This window comes from Theropithecus gelada, chromosome 2 (genome assembly GCF_003255815.1).
Source record: "Theropithecus gelada isolate Dixy chromosome 2, Tgel_1.0, whole genome shotgun sequence".
NCBI lineage: Eukaryota > Metazoa > Chordata > Mammalia > Primates > Cercopithecidae > Theropithecus > Theropithecus gelada.
Window position 1 is genome coordinate 173287822 of NC_037669.1, and position 22539 is coordinate 173310360.

The following is a 22539-nucleotide window of genomic DNA, read 5'->3' on the forward strand; positions in this document are numbered from 1 at the left end:
CATGAAAGATCCTCCCCTGTGTTCCTATCACCTCCCACCAGGCCCCACCTCCAACACTGAGGATTACAGTTGAAAATGAGATTTAAGTGGGGACACAGATCCAAACCATATCACCATCTCACCCCCATAATCACTGCCTAGAGTACAATTTTTCACCACTTTCGTTTGTGGCTGTAGAATGACAAGAACAGCATTTCCACAAATAATTGTTGGTCAGTTGTAAACAGATGTGCCTAGATCCCCAAACAGATAAGAATCTACTACCTGCAAAGTAGAAGAATCAACTTTTAACGTCATCAAGGCCTCAGTTATCCCATAACCCATTATGAGTGCCACCTTCCACAGGTGGAGAGACCTCAGTGTCTGCAGACCTGTGATGTTTCCTAGACTCCAGGGAGTTCCAGCAGCTGAGCATGAGGAGCCCTTATAGACTCTCAGATGCTCCACCTCCCTAAGGGTTGATAATGATGTCTTTCCTTCTAAGTTGGAGACAAAGTAGGGGAAAAGAGAGAAATACTGGTACATTTAAAGTGAAATATTTACTTAGTACAGATTCAGTCTCTCCCTGACTCTCACTCTTTGTAAATATTTTACCTTCATGTTTTGACTAGATGTTTCTCAAACTTGTAGACCAGGCTAGCATCACAGGCTCAATAACAGTGCATCTGGGATGCCAAGACCAGTCCTGACATGTTAAACAATGGTGACCTTCTCATGGAATCTGACCTCCCGCTGACAGTGGCCATCCCTGGGTGGCTTTCTGGGAGAGTAGCGGTATCATCTTCTTGATCTTTCCAGATTTTAGGTTTCATGAATTAGATACTGTTGTTTCCATTTCTCCAAAGTGAGAGGCTCTCTCCTTTTGTTTTGAACCTGATTGTGCAAGGAGGAGCTGGTAATTAGTGTCTCACTCTCTCTCCTGCTCTTTCTCCATTTCCATATGGACTTCCATAAAGAGGTGGCCAAATCTGCATTGTTAAGGGTACAGTGGCCCACCCCCGGGACTTTTAGGTTCTCGAGAGGCTTCCACCATCTTTTCAGCCATCCAGATCTTCATTGAGCAAACATGTTCTGAGCACAGACTGTATTATTTGCTCCAAAGTAGCTCTGGGATGCCCACAGCTGTAACAGTCAAATGGTCCACAGGCCCACCCACACATGGGTGTTTTACTCTGCTCTGTCCAGTCCTCCCATCTGTGACTTTTGGTGTTGGTGAATTGGAAGGACAAAGAGGAGGGAATGCTCAGGGTGGATTGTGCCTCTGCTTAGACTGAATGTTACTAAATCAGGGAATTGAGGAGACCCCACTTGGTTCCCCATCACCTTCCTCCTCTTACATGCTATGACTCTGCACAAAGCAAAAGCCATAGGCATGGTAAAAATGTAAAACATGGGCATACCTGACCAAACACAGGTTTGTTGAGCTGAATATGGATAAAAATTGGTTTGATGTAGTAGCAATTTGGTTATGATTCCTGAAACCACCCCAGATGCAGTGAAATTTGTGACTTCATGTTAATATGATGATGTCTATTTTTAAAAGATTGTGCAAGTATCTAAAGAAGGCTAGATGAAGATTTACATTATGTTGTTCTGGAAATGGCTGTCTCTCCTCTGCTTGACTTTCTTAGTTTTGCCTGCATGGATTCCTCCTGTCTTTACTAATCTTACCTGCCAGCTGGTTCACCAAGAGAGAATAAATACTAGGTTGGAGAATGCCAATCTGGTTTTATTTAAATTGATGCATTATGTCTGAGCAAGGAGATAGGGAAAGTCTTACTGCATCATGCAGACAATTAAATGGGTTTGGAAAGTTTTATTTGATTCATTGTTGACAAAAGCTAAGTCCCTAGGTAGCTGTTAATTTTTCCGGGTGCTTCCCAGAGGAAAATCAACTCAGAGCAACATTATTTCTCTGTGGAACTTCAACGAACTGCACAGTATAGAAAAGATGGGTGGTAATCTCAGTTCTGATTTTCTTTTTTGTTCTTGGGAGTTTCCTTACTATGAAAGGAAGATTTCTCTTGGTTGGAAAAAATCTATGTCTAACTGAGAAGATAAACTGTTCATGTGATAACAGAGAGGCAAGAACATTTCTAGGCTATATCCAAGTAATTGGTTTAAAGGGGTTGCCTAGTTATCTATTGGCATAATTAGGTAAACAGGAGGCAGCCTATCTGATTATCTTACTGTTAGAATTACATTTCCATTGGTAGTATTTAGGCAACTTTTTGTATGACTTCATTGTTCTACAAATATTAGTTGGTTGGTTTTTCCATTCTGTCATTTTCTTTAAGGAATGAGGACTTAAGCTTTTATATACATACATATACATGTATGTATGTATATGAATGTGTGTGTTTATATATATGTATGACAGGATAAATTAAATGAGGACAACTTGACCTTACATGATCCCCATGTGGTCACTGAGAAGATGAAATTTGAAAATTTACATTAGAATGCTTAAGAGAATGGAGAATCTAAATCTGAAATCAAGGGGAAATTATATGAAGGTTATGGATAATTTATACACCACTTTACTTCTACCAAGAAATTGGAGGGATAGTTATTCCATTTGATTTGATGCACAGTGGTTCTGGAAAAGAAAAATGATGAGATTCACAAGAGCAACTTTGTTTTGAGATGATTCTTGAAAATTTGGCTTTCTATTTTATGCTTCATGTGTGTAATCTATCTCAACTCCAAGCTGCTTACCCACCTCACTGACTCTGTAACCAGATTTTTGACTTCGTGATTAGGAAATAAAAACGGGAAGGAAGGATAAGTGTTGTGTGAAAATAACTTCTCCATCCATCTCTAATTGAAATCAGCATCCAGGTGTCGGTTTTAGGTCATTAGTCTGAATAATTCAGTGAGAATTTGCATGATGCCACAGTTCTGGACAAGGTTTGTTGGGGAATCAATGGCCAAAATGAAATGGGGGAGAGCACTCTTGATAGCCTACTCTTCAGTCATGGATAATGGGGAGTGGGCTCCATTTGATGGAAGCCTTTTGCAGACATAATATTGGGTGAGAACCTTATACTCTCCACATGCTGGTAATACTCCTGAATTAACAGAATGTTATTTATGTCAGTTCTGTTTCATCAGAATTACTGAGACATGTCATTTAAATTCTTCACTGAATCTCTAGAATCTTTGTTTCCTTTGTAGTTTTCTCTTTGATGTTTGTCTTTGTGTTTGCAAGAGAGCTTCTGAGAGCTGCAGAGAATCAACAGGTACTAGGATGGCTATCCACACATGTCCACTAAGATGACTATATGCCACACAGGCTCTATTTCCAAGAGTTTGTTTAAAAAAAAAAATCACTCAACAAAGAGAAATAGCTAATACTTATTTTGCACTCACTCTGCCAGGTCTCATTCTAAGTATTTTGCCTAAAGAATATCACTTAGTCCTTTCTACCAATAGAAGAAATAAGTACTGCTGTTATACTCATTTTACAGATGGAGAAACTGAGGTAAGGCAAGGTTAATATGGAAACTGGGGTTTAGACTCAGATAGTCTGACTTCTGAGTCCCTGGTCTTAACCCCTGCACTACACTAATAGAGCACTAATTCCACACCCGGAACTGTGCTAGACACCGGGGATATGTGAACAAACAATATTTAAATTTTTTATTCAGATTAAACCTTAGAAGTGCATGGATAGCTTTCATCTGTGTATCAGTTTTTCTCAGCTGCTTGAAAGTTACCATAACAACTTAGAACATTATTGACTGTCACGGTCAGCAAATAGAATTAAACAATTTGGTATCTAATGACAATGGAACTGCTGTGTCCTTCAGCATTGAGCCATTACAATACTTTAAAATGAGGTTTCTACTATGCTTTTATTAAAAAGCATACTATTCTATTAGTTGTTAGTGCGTATGTGTGAAACAAGTATCAGGGTTTGTGATAAAAACATAAATATAAATATGTTAACTTACTTAATTGATAAAATAGCCATGTGCATCAGTTAGCTTTCTCCACATAACAAGTATTTACAAATTCAGTGGCATTTATTATTGCTCACAAATCCATGAGTAGCTTGGTGGTTCTTCTAGTCTTGGCTCATTAGCCTACGGTCAGCTGCAGATCAGGTAGCTGGCTCTAACGATCAGGCTGGTTTTCCTATATGTTTGGAGAGTGGCTGGCTCTAGGCTTGGGATACCTCAGCTAGAACAACAGGCTTCTCCTTTATATGATTTCTTAACATCCAGCAGGCTAGCCAGGGCTTGTTCACATGACGGCTGGGCAGGGTTCTCAGAGCAAGAGCAGGAACATGCAATACCTTTTGGAGAAGCCTAGGATCCGAACTGGCATAGTGTCACATCTGCCTCATCAATCTCACATCTGCCTCAACAGTCCCAATCTAGACTATATTTAAAGAATGGGAAAATAGGCTCCACCTGTCGATTTAAGGAGCTTTAAGGTCGCATTGCCAAAGACCATGGATAATACAAGATGAGGAATCATGGAATTCAGTTTTGGAAGCAATCTATCAAACCATGTGAAATAGATATCATCATGCCAATTTTATAGATGAAAACGTTGAGGTCCAGTGTTAAGTAACATGCCCTAAAAATCATGAAACTGATTAAGTTCAAATTACTAGCAGTAACTAGTAACTACTAAGAGGCTGAATGACAAAGTTAGACAAACTTAGGTATGCCTAATTACAAAGTCTTTTAAAAAACTACAGCTTTATAAGGTTTTCAAAGCCTTTAAGGGTAATAGTATCAAATAATCTTTTCAAAACGAAAAGTGGTATCTGAAGATGAGGGAACAGCAGAGGATAAAATTGAAACACAATAGTCCATTCATCTTCATTTACTTATAAGTATGTCTAGTTTAAGTCTAGGGACATTTCTTTAATAAAACAAAAAATAACCCTTGGTGATAACTATTGATTATTAATTTTTTCTTCTCTGCCTGCAATAGACATTAGTGGGTGGTGGGTGTTTCTCTATGGTAATATTATGCAACCTGACAGTGATCGAGTGCAACTAGAATCCTCATTTGCAAAACTTGTCACCTCATACTCTTCCAGAATATTTAGGTAAAGTGTGAGTGTATTAGTAGTAGTAATTGTAGTAGTAGAGGTAGTATTAAAAGTTATCCATTTAAATCTGAATGTATTAATTTATTAATAGCAATGTTTTATTCTACTGGTGATTTCACTATAAAAATAAGAAGACCTGGGGAGGCCTTCAGCAAGGAGCCAAACATATTTGGGAAAATCTGGGTTAATAAATACTTTACTGCAACTATCAGAACCTTTAACAGGCTGGTATCCATTGTGAGTCTCAGAAAGAGTGTTTTTCAGACTTACGACTTCATAATATTCATTTGTAGAATTCTCAGACAACTATTTTCCATAGAACCCCTGGAAAATGTTAATGTGATTCTGATCCCTTTGAAGTTGTATTCAGAGCTAATAATATTTGCCGAGCATCTACTATGAGACAGTCATTATCAGAACCACATCAGAACTCCATGAAATAAGCATTATTCTTAGTTCCAGTTGAGGAAACTGAAACTTGGAACAATTAGTTGGCTTGTCCAAGACCTCCTAGCTGGTATCAGAAATGAAAGTTGAACTTGATTTTATCTAGCTTCAGGTTCCGGATGATTTCTGTACATTTTGTTGAGACTAAGAAAGTTTAAACGGTCCAGGGTGGCTCCACTGGTAAGAAGAGGTACTATGTCTCATATACTTTCATATCTACCATAGCACTTAACAGGAAATAGGTTGTCTGTCAATGCCTCCTGGCCAATCTCTTTGTTTGTCGCTTAGTTATTATTATGATTATGCACATGGTGAAAAATTACGACTATAGAAAATGGTGTAAGGTAAAAAGTAAAAATTATCCTTAATATTATCAACCTCCAGAACTCTCCCCTAAAGGTAAACTACTACCAATTTGTTCTTGTTTTTCCACAACTTTAAAAGCTTTTGTGTGTGTGTGTGTGTGTGTGTATGTGTGTAGATGCTTCTGTTCTGCCTTACACAGATGGGATTACACATTCAAATTTTTCTCTCAATGATGTGTATTTGACATCTTTTTATCAGGATTTGCAGATTGCTTCATTCATTTTGTTGATGTGCCATATTTATTTAATCAATCTATTTATGACAAATATTTAAATTAATTCTATTTTTTAAAAAAATACTTCTTTATTTTTCTTTTTTGCTGTAACAAAAAGACAGTTTGAAAAAACCAGTTTTATATACATGTCTTTGCACAGTTATGTTTTTAATAGAAAACACATAAAGGGCATTACTTTTCCCCAATGTCTCTTCTTAGGAAACATAGGGGACTATTTCTAAGAAATGTTATAGTGTCTGTAGATAAACATGTGTGTTTAAATATATATTTTTGACCAAAAAATTGGACCCTGACTTTCTGGTCTGCTCTGTTCTAACAAGGGAGCAAAAGGACTGAGACAATGGTTCTCATCAGATGCCTTTATGTCCAAAATCTACAATGGCCAAAACCAGGAGAGGGCATTTCAGCCTCCTCAGGCTATTACCTTCCCATGGAACAGCTCTGCATAGTTTAACTTTGATGCCAAGGACACAGATGTAACGAAACTTTTCTCATTTTAAAGGTATTCCCATTTTGTTATCAGCTGGCTCTTTCAATGATGTAGACCAGGAATGGAATAATTTTATTCCCATTATTTGTGATAGCAAATCATAGGAGACAACCTAAATATCTAACAAAAGAATAATGTGTAAATAGATCTAACATATAACCCCATTCACTGGGGTACCATGTAGGCATTAAAATGATGAAGGTCATGACAATTTACAACCCTGAAAAAGATAGAAACGCAAAATTGTTACTTATGCTAACATGGCAACTGTAAAATGATGTGTATATACACGTATAAGGCGTGGAAGAACAAAGTATTTGATGGGTTACATGTATGAATCATGCATTTTTTTAAAGTTCAAATGTTTTTTAACGCTATTTGTAAAATTTTAAATTAATAGCCTATAGGGGCTAATCTCTGTGGATGTCTAGGAAGACTGTGAGCTGTGTATGGAGATTTGTTTTAGTCTCGGGGATTGACATATTCTTTTAAAATGGCATTCTGTAAATTTGATCAAACTGTCTCCTAACTCTTAAGAATGCTGTTTTTAAGTGAGGTGACTACATGTTCCATTTTGCCTGGGACTGTTCCTTCTTGAACCTGTTGTCCCAGCACAATTGTCACTAGCACTGCTTTTCACTGTTAGACGTGTCTTTGTACAATACATTCTGTGGGCCCCCCACTGTAAGGGACATACTAACTATCCTGTTCCACCACATTTCTATCTCATCCTGGTTTTATCCTTACCTCTAGTAAAAATCATCCCTAGATCATAATTTAACTTTCTATGGCTTAGAAAGTCTTGTACACATCAATGACTTCACTGTATGCCTAAGGTCAAAGAAGCATGTATCTGCATCATCAGTGAAATCTTAAAGACGTTGTCCATTATGTTCTCTGGCAGCTCTTTCCTAGGATTTTTTGAAAATGATAAAATCTGAAAAAATTTTATCTCTGCTAATAACTAATCGTTTTGACTGTTTTAGATAATAACCATTTTGTAATTTGATGATTTTGTTTTCTTTCTTTAGCTGCCAGAAAACTCAGTTAAGCGAGGTACTTAGTTGCAGCAAAAACTCGTAATGGGGAGTCAGATGCAATTGACTTCAAGTTCTATTCTCCATTTACTACTGTATTAGTTTCCTATAGCTTCTGTAGTAAATTGCCACAATCTCGGTGGCTAAAAATAACACACATCTATTTTCTTATAGTTCCGGAGGTAGAGTCTGAAATAAGTTTCAATGGACAAAAAAATCGATTTTTTGGGTAAGGCAACACTACCTGCAAAGGCTATAAAGGACAATACATTGCTTGCAACTTTTAGCTTCTGGTAGCTTGTCAGCACTTCTTGACTTGTGGCCATATCACTTCAATCCTTCCTTAGTTGTTACATTGCCTTTTCTTCTGTGTTAGATCTCCCTCTGCATCCTTTTGATAAGAACACTCAAAATTACATTTAGGGCTCATCCAGATAATCCAGGATAATCTCTCCATCTCAAGATCCTTAATTTAATCACATCTGCAAAGATTCTTTTTCCATAAAAGGTAGCATTCACAGGTTCCAATGATCAGGACTTAGATATTTTTGGACCATTTTTTGGCTTATCACAATCTACCTTCTGATTCCCAAAGATTTACCTCCATCCTCCATGCAAAATATATTAATCATATTCAGACATCCTCCAAAATTCTCAACTCATTACAGCATCAACTTAAAGTACAAAATCTCATCTAAATATCACCCCCAAACCCTCACATTTTAGCATTTAAATCAGATACTCAAAGACTCTAGGTATAAGCATCATGGGAGCAAAATTTCTTTCTATTTTTGAAGTAAAGCATTTGGCCCAGTGCCTTGTACATAGAAGGTGCCCACAAAATGTTAGCCACCATCAGAATTATGCCCTTCATCCTCTTCCTTCATTATGTGGTTCACTTTCTTTACCATTCTATGATTCTGATTTAGCTGTGTCTCTGAACGTGGATCCCTCTTGGAATAACATGAAAAAGTTGGTAAAATGAAATTATTGACTCTTTAGAAACATTGTCATAGCAGAGAGAAGACAAGGTGTAAGATGGTGAAGGCTCCGGCCGGGCGCGGTGGCTCACGCCTGTAATCCCAGCACTTTGGGAGGCCGAGGCGGGCGGATCATGAGGTCAGGAGATCGAGACCATCCTGGCTAACACGGTGAAACCCCGTCTCTACTAAAACTACAAAAAATTAGCCGGGCGTGGTGGCGGGCACCTGTAGTCCCAGCTACTCCGGAGGCTGAGGCAGGAGAATGGCGTGAACCCGGGAGGCGGAACTTGCAGTGAGCTGAGATCAGGCCTCTGCACTCCAGCCTGGGTGACAGAGCCAGACTCCGTCTCAAAGAATTAAAAAAAAAAAAAAAAAAAAAAGATGGTGAAGGCTCCACATTGCCATAGCAGACATCAGTGTAAGATGATGATGGTGGTGGTGGTGGCAGTAGTACTAGGAGTGGTAGTAGTAACTCTGACTGAGAGTGTACCTTGTAACAACAGATCTTCTAAATGTTTTACATGTGTTGTCTCATTTAATCCCCATCTCACCCTTGTGAGGTGGAACTTTTATTACCCTCATGTTCAGATGAGAAAACTAGGATAGAGAAACCATACAATGAGTTAGTGGCCATATTGGCCAATTAAAACCAAGAACACCTTGCACATGTCTCATATGGCAGTGAAATGGAGTCCTGGAGTTCATGAAATGCAATTGCAGATGAGAATCACTGCTCATTTCACCTGGGGTTTCTATTTTGTGTCACTCTGAGGGGATAAGCCTTACTCTATCTAGGATTCCTTAGACTTTTTTGCATCACTAAATCTTCCCCCTTGATTTTAAGGTGTGGAATCTCCCCTACCCCAAATTTTTATTTGAAAAATTTGAAACGTTAAGACAACTTGAAAAATTGGTACAATGAACACTTGTATATCCATCACTCTCCCTTTAAAAATTGTTAAATTTTTTCCACCACTGTTTCTCACTCTGTATAGGCAGATATATTTCGTTTTCACTGAATAATTTGACAGTTGCAGTTGTTAAGACACTTTACCCCAAAATACTTCAGTATGTGCCTCCTAAGAACAACAACTGCCTCCATTCTACTCATATCAGGATAAATTTCAAGATGTGTAAATTTGATGCAATAATACCTTACATACAGTGTACATTCAAATTTCCCCCAGTTGTTCCAATAATGTCCCTTTGTAGGATTTCCTTTAAATCCAGAAGTTGATCTCTTGCATTGTCTTCAGTTTGCAACATCTCTTCTCTTTAATATAGAACAGTTCTAAAGCCTGTGTTTTATTGTAATTTTTTTTATTTCTTTTTATTTTTGCTTTTTGTTTTTCTTGTTTTTCTTCAGTGAAATTTCAAAAAGTCCAGATTAGTAAAATACCTCAAGTTGTGAATTGGTCTGATGCCTTCCTCTTGATTAGATTTGGGTTAAATATATATTGGCATGAATATTGTATGTGATGTGAGAATCATTTCCTAATTGGTTATACTTAAGAAAAAGAAATGTGAAACCCTCAAAACAGAATGATCTTATATTTTAGGAAAATAATTAAAAGTTAAACCTAATCATCTTTGAATGGTCATTGACAGTTTTTGAAGCACATTTCACATATATTTTATTGTCTCCTTGTAACTGTGAGACCATTGAGGTGGATATTATTGATGATAGTCCTAGGGCAACTAAGGGATGGAAGTACGAATGTTGTGCTAAATTCCTGAAATTCCTTCCTTGGGAAGCTGAGGTTTGAATCCAGTTTCTGAGTCTTCATTTTGGATCTCAATCCTGTGTTTTTCCCACCAACCCAGTGAATATTATTACAGCATCTTGTGTAAGAAGGATAATGCAGGGTTAAGCAGGATATGTTTAAAAAAAAATTGTGACACTCATCCTACTCAGAAGTACAACTGAATTCCGCATAAGTAAGGGCTTTCTAAAGGAAGCTTTCAAGTTATCCTGGACTCTGGTGAATCTTGGAGAGCCTACATTTATGTAGATTAGATGTTAAAAGTTTGCAAAGCTCTCACGTTGTAAATGTCATAAGCACTTGCTGTGAAATAATAGTAGAGAAACAGAAAGAAACCAAGATGGATAGATTCCCACTCAATCTCCCTACAAACTTGCAGCATGTTGCATAATAAATATGGATGTTAGGAGAGACATCGTGGTATCTTTATGCTGTGCTCAGTACCCACAGAGGGATAAATGCTGGGTTCATAAAAAGTGGGTTTTAAAAAATGTATTTGTTTGTTTTTCCAGTGAATTCATTGGTAGGAAAAACTTTAAATCCACTCTGAAGATCTATAAGCACTAGATCTTGTAGGAAGGAGTTAATGTGTTCAGAAGAGTCAGTTCTTTCCCAATATACTGAGGGTTTGCTTGAAGATTTATCTTGTGAAATAGATTTCAAAAGTAGAAAAGCAGTGCCTTAATTGACTGAGATCTAGAACAAATGGATTTCGTGTGATTTTGATAAAAGTTTTATATCAGAGTGGCCTTTAAGAAATTCTAACAGGAGAAGGGGTTGTCTCCCTCTTTGATTTTCCCAACTTGGCAGAAAGAGGTCACAGAGGGCTGGTTAGGCATTTGAAACTCAGCATTTGTGTTTATAGACATTCATATAAAAAAGTAGCCAGGAAAAGAGATATAGAAACCAACGCATGTTAAATGAGACCTGTTCTGGGGGATATCTGAGATGCAGGTTCTTTCCTTCTGCTAACCAGCTGTGTGGCTTTGAGGAGTCTCCATTTTATGAGTTCCTCTACTGTATTAACATAGAGACTAATAATGTCCACTATGTGTATTTGACAGCGCTGTTTAGAGATAATCAAATGAGAGCATGCATGTGAACTTGCCCCACAAGCTTCTAAAGTAGTTCACAAATGTAAGGCAAATGGATAATTTTAGAGCTTTTGACTTGGAAGTATACTTCCTTTAATTTAAAAATCCATCTTGGTCCTTGTTTCCTATCTTAGTGGAGTCAGTTTGGAAGGAAAAAAGTATAGTTTAGCTGTAAAATGGTGTATGGTGCCATGTTTGATCACACGTGCTCTGGAAGCCAAAGGACTTCAGTTAAGCTCTTGCCTGTGTAATTTAGCACTTGTTACCATAAATGGGTTATATAACCTCTTTAAGCCTCAATTTGTTCATCTGTACAAGGGTTGCAATTGCTACCTTTTAGGGGTTTTGTGAGAATTGTGGTGAGGTGATACATGCGTAACCAGCATAAAGTGAAACTTTCCTTCTTGCCTCTACTGTTCCTTTAATTTCTATCCTCTTGATCATTCTCTTCTAGTCTCTGAATGCAAATTAGTAAGCCCCATAATGTTGTACTTACCCCTAGATAATAGATTATCCTAATATTATTTTAAGTTACAAACTCAGTTAATTTAAACGAAAATAAAAATTAAAAATGATCATTTAAATGTCTAGCTTAAGAGATTTTAAAAACCCTGAATTTCATTTATTATTTAACTGTTCTCCCCTTCCCTTTGTTTCAGGCTCAAAGGGAAAGAGGATTTAGTAAGTGGCTTGATTTCTCTTCTCTGCCTTCCATTCCACCCCACCCCGAGGTGAGCATGACTGGGTGGCAGCTGCTCAGGAGGTAGAATTAATAGGATGAGAGGATTCAGGTCTCTTTCTCCTGAGGCTTTCATGCTCTCCCGCCATGTGGCTACCCTGACTCTGACAGTGGATTCATTTCAGGTGGCCACTGGCTCAAAATCTAAGTGTCTATGCTACAGTTTTGTGTTGCTGGAGTCCTTCTGTTCTACGAAGGAATCTTATGGGACAGTGAAATAGGACTCTAGATGCTTGCTCCTGGAAAATCTCTTCCCCTCTAGTGACCTCATTTGACCTATAGGAAATAGTTTCCCATTCCTTATTGACAAACTCTGGGAGTGTAGGCTCACCCCAACATCGAAACATCACCCAACTGCATCTCCAAACAACAGGTTAACCTAGTTCTTTTTCCAAGACACTCTGCCTCCCAACTCCAGGGGTCATGTAATAAACTTTCTCCTTTCCTTGGGAAGGTGACAAGATAGGTACCTCTTGACCTTTTTACTTTCAAAGTGGGCAAGGACACGTTGACTCACAGAACATGTGTCAGCCAAGCTTTATATGGTAACTTAACCCCTTAATTCCAAAAAAAGTTATATGGTAACTTTTTAACTCTACATTCATTTAACCAAGAACCTTGTCAGAATTTCAGTTTTACCATCCTGCTAGATGAGTTCATCATTTAACAAATACCTGATGTGTAATAAATGTCAAGCAAATGATAGCTGTGTTACAATGAAATGAGAATGGATTATAATTCATTTCAATAAATGTTTATTAAATTCTTACCATGGGCAATGTGAGAATGTAAAATGGGTAAGACACTGACCCCACCTGTTGGAACCTCATGGTCTAGCAGTAGAGAAGGTAAAGTGATGTCTTTAATATGAAGTAGAAAACAGTAAATAATATAGTAGAGGCTGGGATATTAGAGAAGGGAGAGTTTGGAGATTGCAAGAGTTCCTCGCCTTAAACAGTTCTGGATCTGCTACCAGATTATCCTCCTTTTAAATGAAAATATTCTCTGTTCTTCATGCATCTGTCTGCCTTGTCAGTTCATATCCTTGACTAAATGATCACAGCTGTTGTTATTAATGGGCCACCTAAATGACTCATGGGCCAGATCTTTATAATTGGATTTTAAATCAGGAAAGCTATTCTACAGTGTAGAGATCTTCAGTTGGATTGGTTTATGATAAATTTCGTATCTGTGGAATGAAGTGCCATTCATCATCAGTTTTCTCCTCATTGAGCTATTTGTTGAGTTCATGTTTCTGTGTCTGTGTAAGAAAACATGGCGGGAGATACAACTGTAAAAGGAGATTGTTATGAACCATCGGGGGTCATTAGGGCTTTTGTGACCTGCAGGATGATGTGGTTAAGAGTGTTACTTTAACCTGACGTTAGAAGAATGGAAGCAGAGAGACTGGACACCAACAATTCAGGAAGGAGACTTTTGCTCTTTCAGAACAGGATGTTGGAGATCTGAATTAGGAAAGAGGCCATGAGAATGCAAAGCAAGGGACAGGTGGAATGGAGAATGGAAATAAAAACTTCAAGAAATCGGGATGGAAGAAAATGTGGTCTACAGTGGAGGCAGAAGTTGTTGGGTAAAGCTGAGTGTAAAATTATGATTTTACTTTTGGGTATGCAAAGTCTGAGGCCCTGAGGAACTCTTCCTGTAGTAGACAGTTGAGAATGGAAATGGAGAACTAAAGTCCATGACAGAACTCAGTGCTAAAGATGTGAATGAAGAAGTTATTATCTCCAAACATGATCCCAAAGACCAGCAGTGGAAAAATTACCTATGCAGTTTATTCGCTTGAATTAACCAGGTCCCAACTCTCTTTTCCTAATAATTTTAATCACAAATACACAGGAATTAGACGTATTGATGGTTTATGCAACCAATACTTATTTTGTAGATAACCTGATCATATAAATAAATCATATCTAAGCTCTATGATAGTCAATAAGACTAATTTTGGAAATATTGCATTAAAGATATCAAGTACTCATACTTTAGGTTTTGTGAAAATAAATAAAAACCACCCAAATGAGAATAAGCAAATGCTATTCATTCAGAGCTTTCTATAGCAAAAGAGGCAACCACCATACCTTGCATTTGGCGGAGAGACTCAAAGGCTGGCAGAGGAGTGTAAAAGCATTATAGTGAGAAAAAAGGAAGGCTTCAGGTGAGTTCTGATTGAAGGCTGTTGACATGGGAAAGCTGGAGGTGGGCTAACTAGAAGCAGGGCAGCATACGTGATTGGTTAGGGGTGCATATCTGGTGTTCTTGAATTGGTCCTAAGTTGGAAGCAGGGTCAACATTTAGGAAAATTATCAGTTAATAATCAGCTTCTTGGATGATTTGGGTTGTTTGCTACAGAGATTGTGGTTTGGTTTCCTGGTCTGGTTGCTGCAGATTGTGCATCAGAAATCTATTTTTGTACATGGTGTGGCTACTGTCCGTTTGTATATTCAGTCTCTCATCATGAAACATGTACTGCTTTTAATAATTCATTGTTCTTTCATTTGCCTTTGCCATCTTGGCCACCATTGTTCAACTCTTTCATGCACTGAATAGTTGCTTTCTGAGGCATTAAATTTGGGTTCATTTTTTGGCTAATCTTAGTCCTTTTGCATTATATTTTAAATATTTACTATAAAATAAAATATACGTTTATACCATAAGGAATTAAAACCATACAAAAGAAGATAAAATAGAAAGGCAATTCCTCTTCTCCCCCTGGCAGCGCGTCAGTTCCACTAGTCACTTGGGGTTAACCATTACTAATAGTTTCTGACATATCCTTTTGGAAGTGATCTATACATATGTAAACATATTAATTACATATTTATATTTGCATATTTATCTTCTTTAAAAAATCTACACAAATGTGATTATATTATAAGTATTTGCTTTTTTATTGAGCTGCTCTTTAGGGTAATCTTTGGACATCTTTATATCATCAATAGCTTATTCTTCAATTTTAAATTTTTGATAGATAGTCCCAAATTGCTTATATGACAAGAGTGCACCAATCTATCCTCTTGTCAAGTGTTTGAGAACGCTTTGTTCTTAACATGTTTATTGACACTAAATACTATGCCTAATTTTAATCTAGATGATAAGTACTTTAACCTGAATTTATTGTACTGTCAGTGAAATCAAGAATCTTTTCATATAGTTTATTTTGTATACATCATATGCATTGCCATTTATATATATTATTTCCCATCATTTTTCTTTTCTGCTTTTTTTTCTTTCTTTTTTTTTTTATTTTTATATTTAGAGACAGGGTCTTGCTATGTTGCCCTGGCTGGACTCAAACTTCTGGGCTCAAATAATCCTTGCACCTCAACCTCATAAGTAGCAGGGACTATAATTGTGTACTGTTGCACCCAGCTCAGCTCTCCATTTTTAAAATTAGATTAGTTTATTATTCTTTTGAAAGGATTTTTTGTGTATTAAAATAATCAACCTTTTGTTTTGTCATTTGTTCTTTGACTTTGTTTATAACCTTAACTTTTTGCCATGGAGAAGTTTTAAATTTAAAATAATTAAATGTATGAGGGTTTTTTCCCCTTGATCTGAATTTTATGTTTTAAATTAAAAGCCCTTCCTGTTTTGCTATCTATTTCCTTTTTAATCAAATTCTCCTGTTTGGTAATAGAGTTGCATAGACTATAATTGGAAGAAACTGGTGTATCTGGCATTTCTCTGTGAATTGATACACTTAGTTGTCTCAGAAGGGTTAATAAAAGCTTTTGTGTTAGAATCTCTGAATGTTCCTGTCATTTAATGATGAAAAGAAAGAAATAAGCAGCAAGACAGTTGTTAATCAGCCGCTGAATGGCCTGTCTTCTCACTGAATGAACACCCTGTTAAATGCACTGTTTTTTTTTCTTCTGGAAATGGTATTTGATGGTTGCCACCCAATCCCAGAATTAACTGCTAATGCTCAGAAACCTGGGTGGCAAGAAAATACGAGCGAGATATGAGTCTGGATAAAATAATTCTCCTTTGGAGTGCAGTGAATACTTAAACACCACATCCAGAAATATTACGGCATCCTGCTTGACCCAGACATAGTTAAAGGGAATGAGTAGATGGGGACAGGGTAGTCCAGTGAGTCAAGATTTGCAGAGGGGGAGTTAGGAGGGAGGAAAGACGCTGTTTAACTTGGTCCGTCCCTTTAATAGATCTTATTCTTATCAGAAAGACAGGCAGTAACTGCTGTTGTTGTTTTGCCATTACCAGTGTGACCCCAGGTCCTTCTTTATGTTCTAACCACTCATTCTGAAGTTAGTAGGAAGGCAGTCTTCTTGCCCAGCAGCATAGCTTGTTTACAGCTTGGGGTTTGTGTATAGATGTGATTCAGTCAGAGCAGGAGGGAGTTTTAGGCTTCCAAGCTTTTTAGCCCTGTATTCTGCTGGATGATAACCAATGTCAGAAGAATATCCACCTCTTTTTCTCTGAGGCGCATATCCTCATATCTTCTTTTTCCAACAGGCATTGTTGACCTATCTAGTAATATAAAGCAATGTCAAACTGATAATCCCTTTGGAAATTACAGAACCAGTATCATGGAGTGGAAAGCAGCTCTTCCATCCTCCCTGGTGAAGATGACCTTGACTTGGTGCCTTTGGCTTTGTTGTCTACATCCTGGACATCTGTCTAAGTCTATTTGCACTGCTAAAGCAATAGAAATTTATTTCTTACAGTTCTGGAGTCTGCAAAGCTCAAGATCAAGGTGCCAGAAGATTTGGTTTCTGGTGAGGTCCTGTTTGTTGGCTTATAGATGGCTCTCTTCTCTCTGTTTCCTCACATGGCAGAAGGGATGAAGGAATTCTCTGGGGCCTCTTTTATAAGGGCACTAGCTCCATTCATGATGGCTCTGCTTTCATGACCTAATCACTTCTCAAAGACCCCACCTCCAAATATCTTCACTGTGGGGATTAGATTTAGACATCAGAAAATGTGAAGGACACACATACTCAAACCACTGCAGCATCCCAGGGCTCAGCTGTCTACATCCTGCATCTTTTGTCACTTTATTCTGGTTGGGGGTGATGGCTGTAGAGGCTGACTCACAGAGGCTCAGCAATATAGCCAATCCCAGAAGACTTTATTCTCTTTTTATCAAACATAATAGAGAGAAAATGAAATACTCAGTTCAAGTCCAACTTCTTTGAAAGCAAGGGGTGCTCTGTATTTATACTCCTAACAAGCATTACATCCAGTTCACAGGTAGACCATTTGGGATATGATGGATTCCATCTCAAGAAAGATTGCAATCTGAGTAGAGAACTCAACCTGTGTCCTAAACATTTCTTATATGTGACCATGACCATTGGACTGATCCTTCTGGAGAAACCCTGAATAAGTGTAAAGAAGCCTACTGAGGAAGAGTTCCATTCTTCTTTCCATCTCCTAGGAGCCTGAAACACATATGACTTTTCCTAAGTCCATTATGTTGCCGTGTAACACCAGTAGACATTTGATGAACCAATGTTTATGTTTAAAATATTTATAAAAATAATTGCCATGGAGAATAAAAAGCATAGCTAGACTCTTCAATATTTTGTTGCTTTATTCATATAAAAGATATTTATTTAGTCCTCACGATATGCCAAGCACTATGCTGGGTGTTGGGAATGTATCCGATAATAATAATAGTAACTATGGCTAAGAAGCATTGAACTTTTACTACCAATTTCATACTGTGCTAAGTGCTTTACATGGATTACTTCATATAACCCTCAAATCAACCTTGTAATTAGGTGCTTTTATCATCTTTATACAAAGATAAAGAAAATGAGATCCCCAAGAACACCACTACTAATAAGAATTAAAGTTGGGATACAGCCCCGATGCAGTGGCTCACACCTGTAATGCTAGCGCACTGGGAGACCAAGGTAGGTGGATCACTTAAGGTCAGGGGTTCAAGATCAGCCTGGCCAACATGGTGAAACCCTGTCTCTACTAAAAATACAAAAAAAAAAAAAAAAAAAGCTGGACATGGTGGCATGTGCCTGTAGTTCCAGCTACTTGGGAGGCTGAGGCGGGAGAATTACTGGAACCCGGGAGGCAGAGATTTGCAGTAAGCCGAGATCACACCATTGCTCTCCAGCCTGGGCAACAGAGCAAGACTCCATCTCAAAATAAAATAAAATAACAAATAAAGCTGATATGCAAACTCAGTATACTTTCTACTTTTTAATTGCTTACTATTGTCTCTGCAAGAGGCAGAAACAAGTCTCTGTCCTCATGGAGCTTGTACTCTGAATAGAGAACACTTTACTACACCAAACTCCTTTAATGAATCCCGAGAGAAATATGAAGTGTCCTCCAGAAACGGCTTCTCATCTTTCAGCATGTTTTAGGCTGGTTGCACATACTCAGTGGAATCACTTGGTTGATGTGGACTCCCTTTATTTTCTTCGATTACATTAATTTCTTCTATCTCCTGTGTTTTTCTCATGCCCCTTTCCTAGAATTCATTGCCTTGTCCTTCTACTCCTCTGTCTTCTCTCTTCCCTTTCACACCTGTTTATTTTTTTTCTTTCCCATCTAGATTCCTAGAGTCCCCAAGTGCTATGCAAGACAGTTTTGAAGGGAAACATGAAAGGGAGGACACTTTCATTGTCAATGAAATGCTCTGGTGATAGAGGGCTTAGTAAGCTTAGGGTCTCTCTTTAGCATTCTCTGGTATTTAAGGGACTCAGTTTTCCAAAAGCACATCCACTGCATTCTGCTGTTGCTAATTCATTTTTTCCATGATTAACAATCCAGATCATTATGTTTTCAGCTCACATTAATCATTAATCTTCTCTTCTGTGAGTTCGGTAACATTTGGAGTCATTTCTCTCTGTATTTATCCATCTGGGATCTTCATAAAAGATAAGTTTTCAGAAAGTCATTAGTTGCTCATGCAGAAAGTTGTGTGTTGTTCACTGCTGTAAGAGGAGTGAATGCTCTTCTTGTTTCTCAGATCCTGGGAGGGAATCTTCTCAGTCAGGCATGGGTTCCCTTTGAAATGCAGAGGGACCCCTCACTTGAGCTCCATGGGGTCCTCAACTTGGCACAGTATTCATAGCATAAAAGATAGGGCTGCAACATAACAGCATCATAAATCACAATAAGCAATGCTTGCTAAATACTTATAGAGCAGATGAGATTGGAAGAGAGTGTGTGGATAGTGGAAAGGGCTTTGATATTAATGAGTCAGAACAAAGACTTTGGCTTGAGTCCTGTCTCTACATCTCAATCTGTTTGACCTTGTGCAAGAAACCTCATCTCTCTGGGATCCACTTGTCTCCTCTGTGAACTGGTCCCAAAGATGTGTGCTTTCCTCTCTATATTAAAGGGTAATTTTGAGAGTTAACTTATATTCTTATCTCTGCTCTCTGCTGTCGAGTAAGTTTCATAACTTTGTTCATATCACTTAATTTTGCAATTTCTGTGGCCTCTGCCAACACTAACAGTATATATATGCAACACATAGAGAGTGAAGTTTATTGGGAAAGTTTTCAAAGCCAGTATTTCTTAATTCTCTTGTTATATAAAAAAGTCTTATAGGTGTGTGTCATATTTAAGCATTTTTTGGGGTGGGGATATGGTCCTTAGAAAAGAGAGAGAGGATCCTCTGGAAATTCAGTTAAAAGCATCCTCCCAGGTATAATGTAATTTTAAGAGGTCACAAGGAAGGCAACTATCCTGGAGGTTCTTGGTTGTCAGCCTCTAGCAGTATTTTGTTGTGAAGGTTGGAATGCATTTATTCTTTTCTTAATTCAAGTAAGATGTTTCTTTAGAGACAATATTCCAAATTGGGCATCCATTCAAAAGCCATGACAGATATCCCTGTCTATAGTCATTAACCATGAAATGTTGGTATTATTTCTCATTGCTGCCCAAGTGCAGGACTAAATTGCATTAATGCATCTGTTGTCTCAGAAAGGGTGAGCGGCGTAATTAAATTTTATTTCTGTAGAATTAGAAGGGGTCCAAGATGTGGAGATCAGCAGAGAAATAGGGAGTGTTTGTTCTCATTCTATCCAACTGAAAACCAGGCAACAGAATTCAGAAGTATTTTCATATATTCACAGTTCTCTCCCCCAGCACTTGGGATTTGAACAGGAGACTCCCATTTCACAGAGAATTCCTAGTGGCATTGATGGAAATTACCTACATAACCTAACCCCCTACCCACATAGAATGCCAGACACCTGAGAGCACCTTTAATTACAATGTACCTCCCTTTGCAAAGGAGCTAATTGCATCTGTTTCCCTTTCCTTTAGGTGCCCAAGCAAGGACAGAAATAATGAAGAGACACATGTGTTAGCTGCAGCCTTTTGAACCACGCAAGAAGGAAATCAATAGTGTGGACAGGGCTGGAACCATTACCACACTTGTTGGAGTAAATGAGGAATGGGCTCGTGATTATGCTGACATTCCAGCATGAATCTGGTAGACCTGTGGTTAACCCGTTCCCTCTCCATGTGTCTCCTCCTACAAAGTTTTGTTCTTATGATACTGTGCTTTCATTCTGCCAGTATGTGTCCCAAGGGCTGTCTTTGTTCTTCCTCTGGGGGTTTAAATGTCACCTGTAGCAATGCAAATCTCAAGGAAATACCTAGAGATCTTCCTCCTGAAACAGTCTTACTGTATCTGGACTCCAATCAGATCACATCTATTCCCAATGAAATTTTTAAGGACCTCCATCAACTGAGAGTTCTCAACCTGTCCAAAAATGGCATTGAGTTTATCGATGAGCATGCCTTCAAAGGAGTGGCTGAAACCTTGCAGACTCTGGACTTGTCCGACAATCGGATTCAAAGTGTGCACAAAAATGCCTTCAATAACCTGAAGGCCAGGGCCAGAATTGCCAACAACCCCTGGCACTGCGACTGTACTCTACAGCAAGTTCTGAGGAGCATGGCATCCAATCATGAGACAGCCCACAATGTGATATGTAAAACATCCGTGTTGGATGAACATGCTGGCAGACCATTCCTCAATGCTGCCAACGATGCTGACCTTTGTAACCTCCCTAAAAAAACTACCGATTATGCCATGCTGGTCACCATGTTTGGCTGGTTCACCATGGTGATCTCATATGTGGTATATTATGTGAGGCAAAATCAGGAGGATGCCCGGAGACACCTCGAATACTTGAAATCCCTGCCAAGCAGGCAAAAGAAAGCAGATGAACCTGATGATATTAGCACTGTGGTATAGTGTCCAAACTGACTGGCATTGAGAAAGAAAGTAGTTTGCGATTGCAGTAGAAATAAGTGGTTTACTTCTCCCATCCATTGTAAACATTTAAAACTTTGTATTTCAATTTCTTTTGAATTATGCCACTGCTGAACTTTTAACAAACACTACAACATAACAAATAATTTTAGTTTAGGTGATCCACCCCTTAACTGTACCCCCGGTGGTATATTTCTGAGTAAGCTACTATATGAACATTAGTTAGATCCATCTCACTATTTAATAATGAAATTTATTTTTTTAATTTAAAACCAAATAAAAGCTTAACTTTGAACCATGGAAAACAGAGTGACTTATTGGTCAAGAAAACAGTATAGTCATTCTACTTGCTCTAAAGAAAAACAGACAACCTTTATGAACTCAAAGAACTATCACAATGAAAAAATGTGTTATTAAGCCCTACTGTACACTGGGGAGCCATAGCTGAATTATTGGCTGAGTTAAGTATCTGTCAGACTCTAAAATACTGAACTTTACTAGGTGGTTATACACAAGTGTGGCATCCTTTAGAGGCTTAAGTCAGGATGCCTTTTGGCATTTACTCTTCAAAAATAGATATAATTAGCTATTGAATCCAAATACTTATTGTACCTTTGCACTATGCTGGACAAAATGGAAAAGAAAAAGACAGCACATAGCCTGTCCTCAAGACTACTTTCTGGCGGACTGGGGCATGTTTGACAAATGTAGAAATGGTTATGCTAGGGAGGAAGGTCCTTGTAATCATGTAGCATCAACTGGTTGCAAGCACTGTGAGAGGCATTTTTATGTTATTATTGTGTCTTTAAAGTCTCCCAATAAGATAAGAGAGTGACAACTGCTCTATTTACATAGGGAAAAACTTCAAGTAAGAGAGGTTCATTGATTTACCAGGTAGAAAGTCTTAGAACTTAAATTTGAATCAAATCTTTCTGTCTCCAAAGACAGGTCTTCACATTAAATTCCTATGGAGTTGGTTTATAGTTATAATTTTCTTAGATTAGGTACACAGTTCTATGAGTTTTAAAAAATATATACTCCTGGGCATCTGTCATACAATCAAGATATTG

The 22539-nt window shown here is 38.0% G+C and overlaps 1 protein-coding gene across 5 annotated transcripts in view; it reads left to right on the top strand.

Moving 5' to 3' along the window:
- The window catches only part of LRRC3B (leucine rich repeat containing 3B), a 90118-nt gene extending 68344 nt beyond the window's left edge, over nucleotides 1-21774 (top strand). For 4 of the 5 annotated variants that reach the window (XM_025376575.1, XM_025376578.1, XM_025376579.1 and 1 more), the window contains one exon: nucleotides 20512-21774. In XM_025376575.1, coding sequence (XP_025232360.1) covers nucleotides 20672-21451 — 780 coding nt within the window. In that variant the 5' untranslated portion in view covers nucleotides 20512-20671 and the 3' untranslated portion in view covers nucleotides 21452-21774. Of the gene's footprint in view, nucleotides 1-5433; nucleotides 5699-12145; nucleotides 12218-20511 lie in introns of those variants that run through there. The other variant, XM_025376577.1, reaches the window with a different exon arrangement.
- The last annotated feature ends 765 nt before the right edge of the window (nucleotides 21775-22539 follow it).